Genomic DNA, 20,498 nt, shown 5'->3' with positions numbered 1-20,498 from the left:
GTTATTTTCTTCTAGTTTAGATAGCTCATCCCGATCAATCAATCAAGAATAATAATAATAATAGAATATGTGCGCAGATAAAATTTGCATTTGCATTACAGAGAGATTCATAGTGTAAAAATTCAAAAAACAACCTCAGTGGTTCTCTGCTCCTTCAAACGCTTTTGTAGACAGAAGAAAAAACGTTAAAAACGTTAGTCATTTGTTAAGTTATCAACATGACAAATCGGTCACAAATCAGTCAGCAAAGTTAGTGAAAAATTCATTATAAAAAATACGTTTTGCTGTAAAAAATCGTCAAATCACAAAATCACAAAACACAAAAGACTCACAGAGAATCAAAAATGATTGTGTAAAAAACAGTTTATTTGCCAAAGTTAAAAATTACTTTGCAAGAGAAAAAAGACGCACACACAAGTTGAAAACGTTTCTCTGTGAGTCCTTTCGAAAAATCTCAGTGTTCTACAGACACTACAACTTCAACGTTCAAAAATCCTTCCCCTGCGGTCGAGCTGCAATGGTGTGAAAAAGTGGAAAAAATCACATACCACTGCGGGCATGTCAAAAAATCTACGGTAAGTACTACAAACAAAAGTCAAACCAAAGACAAACAATGTTAGGGGTTGTTGTTGTTGGTTGGTAAACCAAAAAAAGTTTATGAAGGGTTGGATATTTCAAAGGCCGACAAAATCCAAAAAAACAAAAACTACCTTTACCAAAATATTTGTTTACAGGGACGTATCAAGAGTCATGATAGAGGGACTTTTAAATTCCTGTAAATATTATTATTCATGAGGACAAAAACATCAAATTTTATATTTTGCAACAATTTTTAAAATATTTATAACTGATTACTAATATTTAAAAAAAAGTAAATTTGATGTTTTTTCCTTGCGATCAAAAAATAAACGAAAACAAAATCATAAATGGGTTTGTTTGCAATGTTTTTGAATTCAACGTACCATCTTCGTGGGTGCGAACGGTGATGGGAAAGGAGGCGGGCCCGTCCCCGACGGAGGTGCCGGCGAGGACCCAGATGCGGTACTGCGTCCAGCGCTTAAGCTCGTCGAGGACGAAGCTCGTGGCGTTCAGCTTGTTGACGGAGGCCTCGCTGTCGGAGCGATCCGCTTCGACAAAGTGCAGCTTGTAGTAAATGATTTTCCCCGAGCTCCTCTCCCTGGGCGGCTCCCAGTTGACTTGGATGGACGTGGGACTTACCGCTTCTCCGGTCACGTTCTGCGGCGGTGCGCCAGGTACTACGGCGGCGTGTTTGCGATTAGCCAAAGCCACAAGCGGGAGAACACGATGCACACGCTCTGCCGTGCGCATCGTGTTCGAGTGGTATAATATTTACACACGTCGTGGATATTAAAAGCCAACATTTTACATTGTACATTTCCTAACCCTATATATGGTTGAAATCATCGCCGAGTTGTTTGTTTGTTGAATGTTTGATCGAAATAGAGACACCACTTCTCATTAGTTTAAGATAGAATTGTGTGACGGGAAAATGAAAATATTATATATATATATATCATCGATCATATAGAATGCAAAAAATCAATACCAAGTGCAGTGCTCGATTATATCAACACAAACTCAAAATCAATATAAAATCAATTAAAAATTAATATCCACGTATAGAGATAAAGACAAATCGCTAGTCATTACGGCATGCAATGCAATATCACAGACACAAACTTATGCAATCACTCAGCACAGCACGACACACCATATCACACACCGTATCACACGCGCTCAAAAAGCCATTCATACTCTTTCTCAATTGCTTCCCCTAAATTAGATTTCTCATTTCCGTTTCGAAAATTATTTTCCGCCGCGCGTTTTACCCATCACCGTAACAACCGTACTGTTGGGCGCCATTTGTTGTATTTGTTTGCAAATGGCGGCGCCAATTTCTTACCATACTGCTTGGTGCGCACGTGGATCGGCGGGGTTGTGGCACCCTCGCCGCGTTGCGATCTTGCCGCCAGCCACACGTAGTACAAAGTGTTCGGATACAAGCCCATCAGCTGATAGCTTTCGGTAAGCCCGATCCGCCGATGGTGCTTCTCTTTCGCGTACGTATCGTTCCAGTACAGTTCGTAATTCACAATGTTCTCGCCCGAATGCGCCGGCTTATTCCACTGCAAAGTCACGGACGTTTCACCGATGTCCGACGCGCGTAAATTACTCGGCTGAGACGGTACACCTTTGAAAAAAATCAGCGAAACCATTAAGTAGGTGTATGTTAAGATGTAATAAACATAAAAATCTACTAGTATTGGTGAGTGGGTTTTACCTTGTTGCGTTTTAACGTGCACGGGTGCACTAAGTGGGCCCGGCCCCACCGAGGTGAACGCCTGCACACGAATCGTGTAGATCGTGTGCGGGGTGAGGTCGCTGATGGTCGTGAGGCGGTTGTTGTCGACGGTCTGCGACTTCCACTGCGTCATCGGCTGCGAGGGCGCGTCGGTGAAGTACACCTTGTAACCCTGCGCAAACTCACGCGTGTGTATTGCGTATAATCAAATGTAATGATATGCAAACAGCTGGGATCACCGGGATGCAGACGTCGTCGGGCGGCTGCATTCGGGTGGGGAGAGCCGAAAGCTTATCATCATTATGTTTTACTTACGGTCACTTGGCCGTTGGGGGTCTCCGGTTCGTCCCACTGCACGACCATCGTGCTGGAGCTGAGCGGCTTTGGCTGCACGTTCTTGGGAGCGGTTCCCGGTTCTGAAAATGCAGGAAATTGTTATGGTAAGCAGGTAGCGCGCGAGCAGCACCAAAGGCCATTATCGTGCAAACGGCCGTTAGCTTAATGCATGTCGTGCAAACCGCACACTATCGCACGACAAAGCCCATCGCAATGGGTTTGTTGTTCGATTAGACCTCGCGGGTTGGTAATACATTCTACGTTACAGTGTGTCACTTGCCATTAGGTACGTACATTTGGTGGTTTTTTTATTGCTCACATATGTGCAGAAAAAAGAACAAATTAACCAACGTCGGTTTATGTAATCGATAGTTTTATTTTTGAATGCGGGCACTTAATGGCGAATGATACACTCGACGTCTTGATGATGTTAGTAAACACTTACTGGCACCTCCAAAGAGAAAGTCAGCTAAAGAGTAAAGCAAATATTAGTAAAAATGCACATTACGCCCGCACACTTAAGTCTCAACAGGCAAACACGAGCAATATCATAAATATTTGATGTTGTTTGACGATCAAATGTTGAGCAGGTTTCGATTTTAGTTTGTTACAGTTTCATCGGTTTCGGTTTTTTACATCGTTAAGGCGGCTAACGTAATTTGAGTGGTTTCGTAACTTCCGTTGCCCCTTCCCCAACTTGGGCATTAAATCGGCGTGCGCTCTCGAAAGAAAAGTTGGAAGCAATTTAAACGACTGAACAAAACTCCATACTCAAACAAACTGTAATGTAATGTCGCACAGCCGCGCAGGCGCACAGAAAGTACGGAAAATACGTGTGTATAATGCGAACACACCAATCAACGAGCGCAAGTTTACAAACGATAGAGAAAAAATTCCAAAATCTCACAATCTTGTTTTAATGGCAACTTACATTAAGCATGAGTTATCCGCAAATGCAATGCACAGCGGCAGCGATTGCATGAAAAGATTAAAACAATCGGTTTCGTAAACATTATAAAGCATTCATTGGAAAATAAAACCACAGAGTTACAAAAGTTTCAAAAATATAAAACCACAAAACAGAAAAGTTTTAAAAAAAAGGTAGAGCAAATGTTCACATCACAACAATCCAAATAAAAATAAAAACAGAAAGAGAGAAAAGTTAAGAGGGTTATGTCATCAGCTTTGAAAGGAATAAAAAAATAGAATCCAAAGAAACAAAACAACAACATTTAATTATCCAATGGCCCACTTTTTGTTTAAATAAATATATATCTTTACGATTTGTACATCTATACAGATCCTACCTGTTTCCCCAGTGGTGACTATCGCAGGTGCACTTGGAGGTCCCCTCCCGATATTGTTATTCGCAATCACATACATCTCGTATTCCGTGTAAGGGCTCAGATTCCGGACAGCGTAGTACATCGTGATGATGCCGGAAATCTCGCTGTACGCCTGATTCGCATACTTGGGCTTGAACTGAATGATGTAGTACTGAAGATCGTCGGGTCCATCGTACGACCATGTCAACCTCACAGAGGTTGCCGTAATCTCGGAAACTCGTACATTTGTTGGTCCCACAGGCAATGCTAATTTTATAAATTTTAAAATTAAGACCCTTGACCACATACATAAGTAAAAACACTTACATTGAACTTTAACTTGTGAAACAGCTTCAACAATCCCTAAAGAACTAGCAGCAATACAAGTGTAATTCGCTGACTCCTGAATATCAGTCAACACAAGATTATTAACTCCAACCGGTAGATTATCTTCCGGTGTGAGGTCCTGTACAGCACCCTTACGCCATTTAACAAACGGCATAGGAGATCCAACAGCCACACAAGTTAGGTTAAGATCAGCACCGAGCATGACTTCATTAACAGGATTTGGTGGTTTGGAAAACTGTGGCGGAACCCGGCGTACTTTAACGTACACCTGGCTGGACTTGGAGTACTCGGTGCCGATGGCGTTCTCGGCGACGCACTCGTACTTCCCTTGATCCTTCTCCTCGCTGGATTTTATTTGGAATTTTCCTGTAACACACAGACAACACATTTTCCCAATAAAATCCCGGCATTGTGAAGGTGATAGAAGAGAGGCGGAGGCGGTGCATTTGCAAGGAGTATGGATCTGTTGTTACCCCAACTTGGCTAATGGTCCCGAGAGGTGCGTCGAGGGAGAAAACTTCAATATCAAGGGATGCAGCAATGGTGACAAACAAGTAGGCAAACAAGCACTTGGGCGTGGAGGACGTGACGGAATGAAGAAGGAGTACTGACTCTAGTGACTCAATCATCCAACTATAATGCCTCCCACCTCCCCGAGGACTACTATCCTGTTTTGTACTGTGTTTCCTTGGAGGTTTTTTTTCCTCACACACCGTTCAACAATGCATTGGCGCATGTAGAAAAGTATAGTATTTCCCCATACTTGTTGAAAACTTTCAGTCTTTGGGTCTTTTAGTCTTTCACGGTGTGAATCTTTCGATGCTGAATAGGAGCGAAAGATCTACAAGAAAAAGGAAATCAAGGAACGAAATGTAATAACGAAACTTTTCTATATCCAACTAAAACTCGACGAAGTCCACTAAATCAGATAGCTGCGAGGCGAAGAGATAAAAACTTGTTGTGTTGCAAAGTGCGAGCGGGAGCAGGAACCTTGAAAGACTATCGCCGCGAGCCCGACAATCCTCGGCAAACCAAAGCGATGAAAGAGGACGAGTGTAACAAGACTCTCATTAATTTCTATGTTCTCCTCTTGCCTTCGCAACGGAAAAATAAAAATCATCGACGCTTTAATTTTAAGACTTTTGATATCGCAAACGGTCGCGTATAAACTGAACAAGAAGAACATGGCGACGAAGTGAAAACTTTATTCCGGCCATTCTCGTTTAGCTCCACCGCACACCACGCCACACACATGAGTATAAGAGACAAATCCTTGCAGTTCGATAAATGTTGGTGTTGGCGGGTGTGAAGAGGATGTGCATTGGCTTTATCTGAATCTCCCGGCTGCATATTCACTGCACCTATAGAGAGCAACTAAGTACCATCGGAGGAGATGCCAAAGTCGAATTTTAGTATTCGCGCGACTGTATCTAGCCTGGCTAGCGAGCGCGCACGGCGTTAGTTGGGACGCGCACATTGAACGGGTGGAAATTTTCCGCCCGCGTCGCGTGTAGGTGGGAATCAATATGCAAGGCGCGCACATAAGATGCGAGAGTAATCCGGGGGAAGCTTATATTACACACATCTTACTACCTGCGGATCGCTTATCCCGGCCGCATATAAAATTTATGAAAAGAAAATTCAGGAAAACTCACGAAAACATGTTTTTGCGCGCGACCGACGCCGGCACGTTTTCATCATAGATCTGCATGCCTCATCACATCCTACATGCTTGTGGCGAAATTTAGTTAAGGGAGAAAACAGCAAAAAGCCACCGAAAACAAAACCTGCAGATCAAAATGAGGAGGAAAAAAAACCCTAATCCTGGATAATTTGTTTTCTTCCTAAACAACAACAAGCCTTCATAACACATATTTAACCTCAATATGTAAAACGTGAGGTTACCAGGGAGAAAAATGAATGATAGAGGATATTTGAGGTTAGGATGTAATGTAATACAATATGACACTGACCTTCGCCGATGGTATAGCGTGGGTTGTTGGCCGGATCGATGGGTAGCATGTTGCGCACCCAGTAGATCTTCGGCGGTGGGTTGCCAGTCGCCTGGCAGTTGAGCATGGCGCTGTGGCCGACCTCGACGACCTTGTTCTGCTGCGGCGGCTGCGTGATTTGCGGAAAACCGGGCGGAAGTTTGTCGGCTGTAACAAATAACAGGAGAGCGCCCATTATAGCACAATGCCAATGCGGACATCAACAATACCTAGACATACATGTACGCTCGCAGCTATTCGCTATTCGACATAGTATAGGCAACCCCCAAAACACAATATGTGCCTTGTTGGTGTTGCGCGTGTTTGGCGTGTTTGGGCGCATTAAACAAACACGTCCGGCGATCCCAGATCTGTTGCACACGCGTCGCCGGCGTGGGGACGCTCGCCGCGCATATAATGGACGCCGAATTTCATCGCGGATAATTAAATCGAATCGATTTGTTATGGCATTCGATTCGGGCTGGCGTAAAGCTTTTCCGTGTCGATGAATAATAACTCACGTTTGATTTTCCGAAAATGCTAAATTTCAGCCATTCGGCCCATCAATTTTAAGCGAGCAGCGCCACCTAACTATACATTATTGAATCATTACTGCATTACGGTAAATAGCCACCAATGTAATATAATGAACCCCTAACCTATAATGGTAATCTCATTGTAATTTCAATATTTAACGTTGTATTGTGCGGCCGAAAAGCCGCTGCACTGTCGCGTGCGCTGCGAGAGTGAGAATGAACAAGACACGATGTGACAAGACATGATAAACGAGCGCAATATCAGCATGGCATCGTCGTAATGATAAAAATAAAAAATAAAAGCCACACACACCGACGCTCGGGTGAAGAGAATATTCGTCGTGTCGACCCGCTCGGTCTCGTTAGACAGAGTGTGCCACGCGCGCGTGTATCTCGAATCGGATATCAAGATACAACCGTCGATAACAGTTTGTTAGTGACGGTTACGTCATCGCCGGTTTGTCGTCGGCCATTTTGAGCACCGCGAATACAAATAGATAGTACATGTACGAGAATGTACGTTAATTGAGTTGTTTTTTTCTCGTTCCGACAATTTTTGTTGCTTGTTTCCACCGTTGACGCGCGCGTTCGTTACGCGTTTACGCAAATATATATTTAAAGTGTTTAATGACGAAATAATTGGCCAGTAATTGCGTGCCACAATTAAGGCTGGCGTTTAAAAACGCGTTAAAAGCTGCGAATTTTCCGGAAGAGCGGAGAGACTCGTAATTATGCGGATGGCATTAAAACGCCTCCTTCATTCCGAAACATTTAGTTTTGGCTTTTATTTTCCGCGCTGCGAAACACATTACGGTCGCTGCAGACGGTGAAAAGTTTCGAAACCACTCGACCGCGTCTAGCGCGACCACCCCTCCTTCAACTACACCCAAAAACAACCATCTCTTACGATGCAAGAGTGCATCTTTTACTATTTTATTTAAAACATGTTTCCCACTTGGTAAATTATTCCTGAAAGTGTTTACAAAGTGACATCTCACGGTGAGTAGGTGATAAACTAGCCGTCAGACATTTTAATCTTAACCTCACTCAGTTTCTTTCCGCTTTCGGTCGAAATTCGCTACGCGCTTCCTAGTAATTAGCAAAATTGATTCGTTTGCTATAAATTAAGGCGTCTCTGGCGGAGGCGGTGGCGGCGGTGCAAAATTAATAGTGTACACTTTGTCAAACGCCGGCACACGGAGGGGCGGAGATCGGTTTCTTGCACGAATTCCGTAAGCAAGTTTCCCGCAAATGTAAATGCGCGCCGAGAACAAGCGTTTTGTCGTGGGCGCGGGGGGCGGTGAGACAACTACCGCGGATAACCCAGCGCACTGCAGTACGACGTAATGCCGAACAACGACCGACGACCAACTCGACTCAAGTTGCAATTGTGTCTTCCTACCCTCCTAGGAGATCTTCGCCGCTTCCAACAAGCAATACATATACATATAGTGTGTGTGTGTGGGTGGTTATTCCAATTGGCAAGAGCAAGAAAGTGTAACCTGGCAGTGTCGTGTTGATGGACTATTGTGCGCCCACACAATGGGTTTATCACGCGCCATTGTGATCCGCGGCAAGCGTTCTTTGTGCATGCCCGGCGCATCCACCAAGTGGCGTTCACGCTCCTTTAGACAGTCACAAGGGGAGAACAAAAAATCGGCAGCGGCTGGTGGTTAGACCTCTTTGGTCTCGACGACGCAAGATGATACAAATCATCTGTTATTATGAAATGGCTAAAAAAATCATCTCTCAACCCAACCGAAAAAAAAAAAACCGTGGGATTGACTTGACGTTGACCTCGGCATTCTTTTGTTAAAATATTTTATAAATGAAAATAAATAAAAATTTAACCACACTGTATGTGATTGTATATTTTTCTCCGCTCGCAGTAAGTTTCTTCTCGGGGAGCTTACAAGATCCATCTATTTTTGTAGCAATTTTATTACACGTTCGAATCGGATTTTTTACTTCTGGGAATAAGTGATTTCTCAAATCAATTTTCCTTTTTCGCGCATGCATACGAAGCGACGACGGGCGACCGAACCCGGCAGTTATGCTCCCCGTTTTCCGCAAAGATCTTTTCCTTTCACAGCGCGCCAACAACACCCGACAACTACGACTCGATAACTCGAAGGCGTGCGGCGCAAAGTACACTAGCTCTTGCCTACAACTTGTTTGACGATGGCTGCGGATAGACGTAACATCTTCACAACTACTCGTCGTGCATTCATTGTACACGCGGCGAATTTAAAGACTCGCTTTGCAGCAAAAGCAACATACACACTCACATACAAATAGAAAAAAGAAAATAAGAAATGGGAAAAGTGGGAGGATGTGAAAATCCTTTCTGGGCTCGTCTCGCAGCTGGAAATGGAAAATACGCGACACGCAACCCGCCGGAATAAGTTTATATAACGTTGCACGCGTTTGTTGATTGTGCTGCATATGTGCCGAGCGCGCGGCGCACGAGCGTACATATCGTGTTGTGTTGTAAATTTGGTTGCACATAGTAAGCTTATGAGTGTGTGTATTGTTGGTTGCCTGTATTGGGTAGTGAATGTGCGGCACGTTTACAGCGTTTTCCACTAGAGTTTTGTAGGTTTTGCGCCGTTATAAAGCACACGTAACTTGACGTAGAGCGAAAATGGACGCGCATTTTTCATTCTACATTATTGCTCAACGCGGGCAGGACGTGCGAGAGGAAAATGCGCGCGCGCGCTCTCGCGAATTTAGCCGAATTCATACGTCCTCGCCTACTATAAAGCATAAATATGTTTGACATATAAATCTAGTGCGCGCGCGGCGAAGTTCACTCGCGTCCCGGATAACATCACATCAATTTTGACTTGCGACTTTGAATAAAATTTCAATAAGTCCATTTTCTACTTGTGTAAACACACAAACAACACTCGTATAAACAATTTTTTATCTGCCGGTTTTAAAAAAATAAAATAAAATATAAAATGAAACATTTAATTAAATTTCGCTAAAATTATTTCCTTCGTCTTTCTTTTAGCGTAATAAAAAAGAGAATATAAAAAGTTCACTTTGGGGGCGGCGGACGTCTAACGTTCCACGCGCTCCTCCTCATTTCCTGAAAGCTACGGAAATGACTCATTGATTGATGGCGGATCTCCCGACGCCGCCGCCGTCACGCCGGAATCGCTCAGTCCAGGTGAAAGCCGGCCCGATACTAATTTGTTTTTAAATGAAAAACACGCCGACATTCGCTCCTCAACCACTTCCACTTCCATCTTGAGCAGCGCACGGCGTTTTAGCGTTTTATTTATTAACGCTGGATGGAAGGACTTACACATTGAGCGATTGGTACAATGTCACAAAGAGACAAAACAAGCAAACGAAAATTCCGACGAGCAAAGTGAAGGAATGTATCAACAATCGGATGCGACGCTCGACGTTCGACTGCTTTACTATTAAGATATTTATTAAGATAGGTTTTATGTGCGCTGGCGAGGAAAGCGAGTTCATTTCGAACAACCGGAGACAATGTAGGACAATGTCGTCGCCATTTTGTTTCCTAACCTACAAAAATTTCCCGTCTCCCGGATGATCGTTGCAATTCATTTGACTCTTATTTTATTTGTCGTTTGGAAGACAATCAGAGAAAACAAGTCGGACATGACATTCGCTCATTGTTTGACTTCACTTTACGCCGTGCTGCAATTCGGGTAATTTCGTGCAATTCCTTCATCGCGTCCGCCGTAACTTTTATGATTTAACCGAGATGTGACAATGCCCATCGTCCTCCTTTCTTTCTTCGCTTCTGCTTCATTTACTAATGAGTCGATTTAAACAGTAGTTACATTGTTGAAGCGCGTCGGAGCAAGTGGGCGGAAATTTATTAGGTTATTATGAGGGAGGAAAGAATGAAAGAAGAAGCTCGCGTTTCGCGCTGCGCGTCCAGATGGCTGGAAGACGCGCGAAGACCTTTCTTCTCGCGCCTCGCATCACCATTATGTTTTGCGACAGTTGTCAGCGTCAGCAGCGCGCAAAAAGAGAACAGAAAAAATGAACGGAGCGCGCAAAAAGGAGAAGTTAACAAATCTCTTCGGACGCTGTGGACGTCAGGAGACATGTGAAGCGTTTTTCCGTCCAACGCGCGGAAACTCGGCCATTCAACGGCGCACATTAAGGTGACAAAAGCAGACGCAATCAAAATACACACAAAAAATATAATAAAACCTAAAATTATTAAAAAAAATTAAAAATTATAACGCAAAGAATATTAGTTCAATTATTCCGCGTATGTTGAAAGTTAGTAGTGTGATTTATTGCGTCAAATAAGTTCAAATTGCAGTCCGGTTGACATTTCCGGTGGAAATAGGACGCAATGAGCTTATAAATGTCCAAACATATTTTCAAATCAATCCGAGCGTCACCGCAGCAAAATGACATTAATCTCAACCATAACCAGGTATCACCGGTTCAAAGACCTTGTTAAAAAACACCTATCAAATATAAAATTAATTAATCTCATGCTTTAACTTCGCTTTTGAAAAACTCGCGTGTCTAGCCTAAAAAAACCCGTCTGAATTCTTGACTCTTTTAAAGGTTATGCCACAATATGAACAATGCAAAGACTGAAGACCCGAAGACTGAAAGGAGTAGCAGTGAAGAGCGAAAGGTAATTAATTAGCACGCGTGCAGCGTATCGGCCACGCTCGATCTTAATGCCCGGCAGCGTTTTCTATAAACCACCCCCATCCACCCATCCACCATACACTAGGTATACTAATCAGACTCTTCAAACAGCTCCCAACGACCTGTCACATCACTTAGACGCTGAATCTAAAATATCTACGCCATAACCTTAAATTTTACCATGGAAATATTTTAAAGATAATGTAGAAAAACAACGAGGTTAAGAGAAAAAAAAAACACAAAAACATTTTACGAGCATCGGTGGTTTTATGAGCGCGTACACGATTAAATATTTCCTTGCGTTTTTTTTTCTTATTCTTATTTCTGCTGAGTTTTCGGCAGGCAAAGAAATTTGTTTTGTTTTTCGCGCGGAGCTGGAGCTGGAGTGAAGCCTTATCGAAAGCGAAACAATTTCGAAATGAAGGAATGAATGTAAGCAAACAAATTTTTGCGCTCCGATCTCGCTGTGAGTAAAAAGCAGGGTCGGGGATGTTTGTGGGCGCACAATATCAACATAAATAAAATTGATCCACGTATCTTTTATGTCTTTTACAACCTAACCTCAACCTCCAACATTGAGGTACTTGTAACTGAAATCTTAATAAAAATAAATCCAATTTTCCGCTGGCGAAATAAAAACAAGTATGAATTTAGATTTTTACATTACGCAATTTTTTCTCTGAGACTATATAAAATAAAAACCTAACCTCAAAGGGTAAAATTATAATTTCCAATTATATTTATGTACATACATCGGGAAATAGTGTTATTAATAATAAACATAAATGTAATTTGAAGTAAAATGATATTACACGCAACATATCTATTGTAATCAGCGCTATGTTTGATAAAGTGTGAGGCGTTAGTGCAAAAACAAATTTTAAACAAATTAAATCCCATAAATTATATAAAGCATAAAATATTAAAGCAAACAGCGCATGATTACGAAGGTAAAACTGGTAAAACGATGCATTCGCACGTTTATGGCCCAGAGAGGAAGCAGTGGGGGCGGTCGCATGGAACTATCGCATTAAAACGCGGCGATACGCGGCAGCACGACGCCCGAAACGTTTTAATATTCATGCGAATTAAACGAATTAAAGTCGTCGTAATGGCGATATCGTTACTGCCGCCGCCCCCACCTCCCACGCGGTGCTACTCGAATATCAGAATAGAATATCAACGTGAAACACGTTGATATTATTCAATAGTTGCAGGAATTGCAATCGCAGCCGAGCATTGAATTTCGAGCTTGAGCTTTTCACGCGGCAGCGCGCGCGCGCGCGGCAATTGTCGGGATGAGTGCGCAAGCAAAAGGTGCAAAGACGATGCATTAAATGTCGCTTGCGGCCTGCAGGGAATTCAAATTGCAGCTATTTACCTCCGCTCCACCGATGGGCAAAACAATTGCCGCAGCGCAAACAAATTAGAAATGCAGAAATGCGCCGGCGAAATTATTGTGCGGCAATTATACACGGAATTAATCAATTCCGCATTTACATTCGAACCCAACCTCAACATTGCGCTATGTGTAACCAGAAATTTATAATAAGAAACAGCAATGCAGGTAATGACGATAAATAATAGCATAGTACTATCGAAATGTGATTTGTGTTCGATAAAGTGGTATGAGTTGAGAGTGGAGAGAAGAGCTTTTGAAACTTTTGCGATTTTCGTCAACGGCGTGAAAATAGGCCACCCAGTAGGCATCGTAGTGCGACGTGGAAAGACAAACGCAGGTCGTTGCTGATTGCCGATCCAGCTTCTCGGGACGCGCGGCGATATCGCCCGAGTTCGCCAGTCGGTTTTATCGCAATTACTCTAATGGACTACTAGGATCAGAGACACGCCGAAATGCGCGCCGCACACACGTACGAGCTCGTTGGGTTGCATACGTACGCGGCGGCGTAATGGACGGCGACGCTACTCGAAAGAGACGGACGTACTGCACCTACGATCGCAAAATTACACGCTACCATAGGAGTTAAAGTAATCGCGAAAATACATCATGTCACAAGAAATTAACAAAAAAAAATTACAACAGGAAAAAATAAAATAATGCTACGCCACTGTATTATCTAATAATATAATTTTTCAGAAAAATTTTTCCTAAAAGAATTTAATACTCCCAGTGTATTAGAATCTTATAGTCGATAGAAAGAGTATCGCCGCCCCTGGTTTATTTTACGTGATCCGATGGAGTAATCTTTCCCGTGAGCTTATGTGGCGTGCGCGGCGCGCACGTCCGGCATATTTCTTCCGAGCGGCGGCGGCGGCGTCTTTCGTGTGTGCATTAAGAAAAATGTACAACTCGGCAGCGGAATTTCAAACCGCCCACCGCCCTTCGATCTCGCATTGGTACTCAATGTTATGAAATACATGATGGATGTAGCCGCACATGAAACTCGCAGAAAAAAAACTTTCTTTGATTTTTTTCCTAAAGCATCTTCTAATAAATTAAATAATTTTTTATGTTAGATTTAGCGCAGCGTCGATAAAGTAATACTAAAAGTGACTTTTCGAAAAAACCTTCTTAAGAAAGATTTTTATTCTCTTTGTGTTTGTTTGTAGCGTCTTGAATTTCAATTCGAGGCAATTGGTAGCGAGTCGCATCGTCTTCGCCATTGTTTTCTTACTCGGAATGAAATTCGCGTAAGTAATTAGTGTTTTTTTTCGCTGCTGTCTCGATTTCTTTTATTTACATCCCTCTGCAAAAAGAGTTACAACCGTCGCATTGTTTTCGCAAAGCTGTAGCGTCTCAATTAATCGAATGGAAACAAATGATCCAATACACAAGTCAGAAGAAGGTCATAAAAACGTAAAAACTCAAACAATCAGCGCCAAAGATTTTAAGTAATGAGCAAAAAGCATTTTGAATGAGTGACTGTGGAAGTGTTGGAAGCGAGATTCGAAAATCCGAGTCTCAGTCGAATATTGCAGACTTCGAGAGCTGCTGATTAATGATTCAAGCAATTCGGCTTCTTGTAATATCGACAACCCTTTTTGCATCCTTGTGATTTTGCTCCAGCTGCTTATCCCCGATCAGCTTTTGTCTGCGCCCGTCGGGTGAAAAGCGTTCGGCATATTGTTTTCGTGGCACGACTCCTCCAAGTCGTGTTCTTGCCGGCGCTCTTCGCGTGGCGTGCAGATAAGTGAAACGTTGAATGCAGATCCGATCAGCGCCCGGATCTTAATTGCTCAGTTTATCGAACGGGAATAATTAAATCACTAATGAAGCGGCTGCCGCTCGCCGCCTCGACCACTGGAATTCACATCCAGCTTATCCAGACAAGTCGCTGCTCGAATATCGAGAGTAAGTAATTCTAAGTAATTCTCAACGCTTCAGAGCGAGTTTTTTTCTTCTTCTGTGCCACATTCGAGATCATTTTTTATTTTCTTCAATAATAATTCATAGCCGGAACATCTTGGCACGATCAGCCGGTGCTGATATTATATTTTCGCGCTTCCGGATCCGCCGCCTCCGATTTTTTTTTTTCTCTCCGGCGCGTTTTTTAAGCACAATGTATTCAGTTTTCGCTCCCTGATCTTCCGCTCAACGGGCGCAACGACCCGATAACGCATAAATCATTATTAATCGTAATTGAAGGGAAAAGGTAAAGTTTACCTAGCTTATTATCCGTTCTGAATAATTTCTTTAGCTGATAATTTATGGGCCGCGCGCCCGTTATTCATATAAGTTTCCAAGTGTTATCGTGATAAATTGCGCGCGGAGGCGGCGGCGGCTGAGTGTAAGCGCAAAGCGAGAGACTTCCATGCTTGCCGCCTCCTCTCCTCCAATATTGCTACGTTTGCTAAGGTTGCAAGATGAGCGAGCTTTTAGGCGCCGTTTGTTCGATTTTCGCAATTTAATCGTCGCGACTTTGAATAGAATTCGAATTGTCATCCCGGCGTAAATATATTTCAACGCCGCTTTTCAAAAAAGCTCATAATCTTAAGATTAAAAGTTTATTACGCTTCACAGACGTAATCTGCGGATAATAATTTTATCAAAAAATATTTTCTTTTCTATTATCGAATTTTATTTTCAGTTTGCTTTTTAGTTTTTAGTTTTACACTCAGGAAAGCTCTATTTTTCGGTTTTTATGACAAACCGCAACTAGCTTTTCATCCCCATCGACTTGTGACTGCGGCAGCGGCGGCGGCTTGAGTTTATAGGGTTGCGGGCCACACACAGTTGCGAGCGGGAGATTTTAAATGGAGCCGAAAGCTAAAGGTCTTAAATCAAATTGGCAAGCGAATTGAACAAAGCTTCGGCCGAGCGGGCGGCACACAACCCGCGAGAGAGCTCTTTGTGACGACGACGCCGCCACCCCCTCACGCTGACTTCGATTCGTTTATACGGTCCGCGACGCGCGTATGAATAAAACACGCCCGGAAAATACGAGCCCAAAATGCGCAACGGAATTATTCAAACGAAATCAACGAAAAACGCACACACAAAAACCAACCACGAAAAAATACGGTCGACATTTAGGTACTCATAGAAACTATTGAATAGTAAACCAGAAAAAAATGCGCAGTGATATATCCGAGTAAAATCTATAAATTTAAATTTAAAACATTTAAAGTAAATTTTTAAATTGTGAACCTAGCAGAGTGTGTGAATTTAGATTGTTGTCTAAGAACTAAGCCGAGATTTTCGCCCTGCGCAAGAATAAATCAGCGAAACAGAACTTTTTCCACGCCGGGTTTTATCTCGACCCTAACTATGTAGAGCGAAGTAAAGAATGAAGTGGTCTAAAAACGTGCAAAAAAAAAGCGACTAGATAGACTAGATGAGACCGTGGCTAGGTTTTGTTGCCGGCCGCAATTCGTTACCAACACCCACACACACAGAGGAAAAAGAGAGGAAAGCGGTGGAATTTCTGGCGGACGTGCCACCCACGCTGACCGCAAGTATATCGTGCGGTGCGCTCGCCAAACCGAATAAATATATCTTTTACATTTACTTCGCTTTACACACACGTCGTGCTGCTGCACGCCACTGTGAAATTCTCGCGGACAAAAGTTCCGGATGGATTTATACCTTGTAATTTCAAAACAGTCCTTTTCTCGCCGCCGCCCCCGGGCTCGTCTCGTTGTGCTCTATATTGGGTAAGGTTAAGCGGCGGCGCAGGCGAGAAGAAAGAAGGTAAAAGGTAAAAAATAGAGACATATGAGTTAAGGGGATTGTCGACCCTCTTACTTATTCTTCCCGCCACTCGCCTTTCCATAAACGGCGGCGCTGTGAGAAAGGCTTTTAAATAATATATCAGCGGCGGATGGTGCGCGGGGAAGGCAGGCGAAAACCGAAACGTGCTGTAAAGTTCGTCGCGAGTTCGGGATTGCGGCTGGGCGTAACAAAAAAAAAGTGAGAAAAGTAAAAACATAACCGGACGGCGCGACGATGGAAAATCTCTGAACGCGGAAGTTAAGTGTGGACACGAAATAGACTGCCGGGTGTGTTTTTTATGTCGGTTTTATTTTTCTCGCGGGGATATTTCCTTCAAAAATATATCCAAGAAACCAAACTAAAACTGCGCAAAAATTGCCAATGAGAATTTATATTTTCCAAGCCCCGGGAAAATTTATATTTTTAACCAGAGCTATAATAAAGCCTTTGCAAAGTCTTAAAGAGGAAAAAAGCATTAGAACTGTTGCGGAATTCGCGTCGAAGTGGAAGTTTAGATGCTCAAAGTGTGTCACGAAAACACGCGCACAAGTTTAGTCCTCCCACGCGTGGAGGATGCCAACAGGAGGAGGAAGGACAAAGAAAAAGCCGCGTAGGTGGCGCATACCTCCGCGCCTAGGCGTATGCATATTTCATGCGATGGGATTGGAAGTTGCGTTATGGAAAAGCACAACAGCGTGGCGCGGCGGACGCTGCCGCCGGGACGCTGACGCTGCTAGCGAAACGGGAAGGATTACAGTGCGATATTTACTTTGTGCTGCGAGCTTATGCAAATTGTAATAATCACATATATACGCGAACGGGTGCAAAAGCGGCGGCGGCAGCGAGAATGAAAAACATTATATATTTTGTTTGTTTGGTTCAGAACTACAACCGCAATGCTTATATTAGCTAATTAAATAATCAGAAAAATCACAAATGTTCAGATTTAGTTTTACTTTTTATAAAACGTTAAATTCCAGAAAATCTTCTTAAAAAAAGTCATTATGTTTTTGTCTACTTTTTACACTGTATCTTTTAAAGTAAATAAGTTACATAAATATTTTTTCAGGAGGTTGTAGATAATTAAATTATCCTTAAATATTTATATCTTGCGAATTTTTCCTACATCCATAGATAGGCGTAAACTAACCTCAAAGTAAAAATATCAATAAATTTGCATTTTCTCGAAGTTTTCTTTATATTTCCCGAACTAAAAGAGTAAAACTAATTTTTTCACATGTTTTAGCTGCGTATATAAATTATTTATAATATACAATAACAAAAGTAACAAATTTCAACCCCTTTCCTAAAAATTTTGCCCAAAAACACGAATTTTCTATTAAAATTTTCATCATAATATAAAATTCGCCCCTAAACGTAATAATTTACGCCCTAAATAAACCTTCAGCCATGCACCAAAACGCTAATTACCCGTTTCAGTTAAAAACCGTTTAAACATGCTGTATGTACCATGTCCCGTCCGTAACTGGATTGTAGCCACCAACGTCCGCGTCGCCAACGTCGTCGTCGCGCGCAAAAATAATGCGCCGAGTTTTTTGCGACTCGCTTCGGCCCCCGGGAGGAATCGTCCGACATAATTAAACACGAGATGCGCTTGTGCAGCGCGCGCCGCGTCGTCGTTTTATTATATTAAAATTTAATTATTCACGAGTTAAGTATGTTATTCTGCAGCGGGCGGCAGAGCGTGTCCTCTCACTATTCACTTCGTGCGCTCATTTTTTATAATAAGCTCCCAGAAAAAAAAAACCGAACACCTAAAACCAACTAAACACAACTACTACTATATATGAACAACTAAAGTGCTAAAGCACACAAACAGTAAAAGTTTTAGTGCGCCATAAGGCTATGCAACCCACTATGCATACAGATATGAAATTATACGCGCAAGTAATTCGTGAAGATGAAATTTATTCGCATCAGTTATCAAATGGTCAATTTGTCTCTTCCGTTGATGATTATCAACTCGATCAAAAGTTGTAATCTGAAATTGGAAAATTTGCATCAGCGGGTGATTGCGAGTTTTTACGCATTATTTTTGATTCGGATTTTCAATCGTCCAATCTGTCACTGGTTCGGAACCACGCGGTGGCGTAACTGACCCCAATATCGTCCGTATATATTTTTTATTCCGCCTGTTATTGTTATCGAGCACAGGCGGCCGGTAACGCATAAATCCGTTCGTTGTCGGTTACCGTAATCGTTTTCCGGTTGTTTGTCATTTGTTTGCCGGCCGACTGGTGCGTTTTTTTTCCTCGTCGGCGGCGGCGGCGAGCACGAGAAAATGCCTCAATCATATCTGGCATCTGCATCGCGATGCGATAATAAAACGACCCACACAATGTTTATCGTAGGCAACCAACCAATATGACAGGTCGTGTGTGTTGCCTAGTTTGAGCGCTATCCAGGTGGGCGCCGCGATGACGAATCGCCGGACTAATGGAAAAAACGCTGTGTATTTTTCGGATTCTCATTCGGCGATCGAATATGCGCATTCTTTGTCATCGTGCAGGTAGTAGGCAGGCGTGTGCCAGTGGTATGTATAACGTGCGACATAATCGTTGAGTAAGAGATGGACGAGATATGGCGATGCCGAGTGTGCTACGGCGGCGGTTGGCCGATGGAAATGAAAACACCGATATCGTTCTGTCACGAAAATTCGTGCGCGCCGCAAAACTGCAACGTGGAATTAAAAAAATTAAAAAAAAAAAAACTCTGAACGAAACCCCCGTACATGTCGCGTCGATCTTGATATTACCATATCTGAATTATTGCGGCGGTCTGCAATTACACACACAGTCAACTTGTACAATTGCTGGGCAATTACAAAGAGTACAAACTGTTTCGAAACTACCGCCAAACAAGTCGGATTAGAAACTTTAATCCTTTAAATTATGCATGCATTCGCCTCAATACAACGCTTAATGATAGTTTACATTTGTGGTTATGTCATTATGCGACGGAACTCTTATTGTTATCAAACTTTGATTTTTTTTACTTAATTTTCCTTTTTCATTGGAAAAGAATAAATACGGTCCTGTTTTAAACGTAGGCTGTAATTACAGAGTGCATTTCGCATGTGAGAAATACGAGGTAATGATATTTTTGCTGCTGTGGCGACCGCGGCGCATAATTAAAATGGTAATTTGAAATAATTCACTTTTTGGTTAGGTTCGCCACCGCACTGCATGGTCCAATTCAACAAATTCACCCCGACGTTTCCGCACTGATAGAAATAAATGTGTGTGAATTTTTTCCCAGTCGCGGTTTGGTGTAAATTTTGTATTTTTCTTCGCTTCCTGCACGTACAATTACGATGTAAAGCACTGCATCCGGTCTGTTGGCACGGATATAAAACATGGCAAAAAATAAATTTACATGTTAATCACGTTTTGTGACTTAATTTCGCGTTTAATACGAAATATTCTTGCGTTGTTTTTGTTTCTATTTTGATTTATTTGCGAGAATGTTTCATCTTTAATTTGAAAAACATCAAAAACGCCAATTTTCCACTCGCTGGCAATCCCGGCCGCTCGCATGATTTACGACCGTCTCTCGTCGATGATAACGCGCCGCCGGACTCCACCGCCCCCATATGCGGATGTCGCTTGTTAAAGCTCGCACGTAAAATGATAGGGTTGAGCGGATCGCTCGTAAAGGAAGAACACGTCCTTTCTCTGCCGCATCGCACCACCACACTCCTCCAGCCTCGATTTTGTTCGGCGGCGGCGGCGGCGACCACAGTTACAGGTTGTTATATTCCGGCAGCTGCGGCCAGAGGTCAAT

The 20,498-nt window shown here is 42.7% G+C and overlaps 1 protein-coding gene across 8 annotated transcripts in view; it reads right to left on the bottom strand.

Moving 5' to 3' along the window:
- Lar (tyrosine-protein phosphatase Lar) overlaps positions 1-20,498 on the bottom strand; it is a 208,598-nt gene that overhangs the window by 8,273 nt on the left and 179,827 nt on the right. For 5 of the 8 annotated variants that reach the window (XM_065304007.1, XM_065304006.1, XM_065304010.1 and 2 more), the window contains 8 exons: positions 6,306-6,491; positions 4,312-4,698; positions 3,967-4,251; positions 3,105-3,128; positions 2,639-2,739; positions 2,303-2,495; positions 1,925-2,212; positions 963-1,256 (listed from right to left, as the gene is read on the bottom strand). In XM_065304007.1, the coding sequence (XP_065160079.1) occupies positions 963-1,256; positions 1,925-2,212; positions 2,303-2,495; positions 2,639-2,739; positions 3,105-3,128; positions 3,967-4,251; positions 4,312-4,698; positions 6,306-6,491 (1,758 nt within the window). The remainder of the gene's footprint in view (positions 1-962; positions 1,257-1,924; positions 2,213-2,302; positions 2,496-2,638; positions 2,740-3,104; positions 3,129-3,966; positions 4,252-4,311; positions 4,699-6,305; positions 6,492-20,498) is intronic. The other 3 variants (XM_065304011.1, XM_065304009.1, XM_065304013.1) reach the window with 3 other exon arrangements.

This window comes from Atheta coriaria, unplaced genomic scaffold (genome assembly GCF_025399875.1).
Source record: "Atheta coriaria isolate IRGN ID8LTWV9N9 unplaced genomic scaffold, Caltech_Dcor_3.1 hic_scaffold_6_pilon, whole genome shotgun sequence".
NCBI classification, from domain to species: domain Eukaryota; kingdom Metazoa; phylum Arthropoda; class Insecta; order Coleoptera; family Staphylinidae; genus Dalotia; species Dalotia coriaria.
The sequence above is the reverse complement of the archived record's forward strand: the minus strand, read 5'-3'. Positions and strand labels throughout refer to the sequence as shown.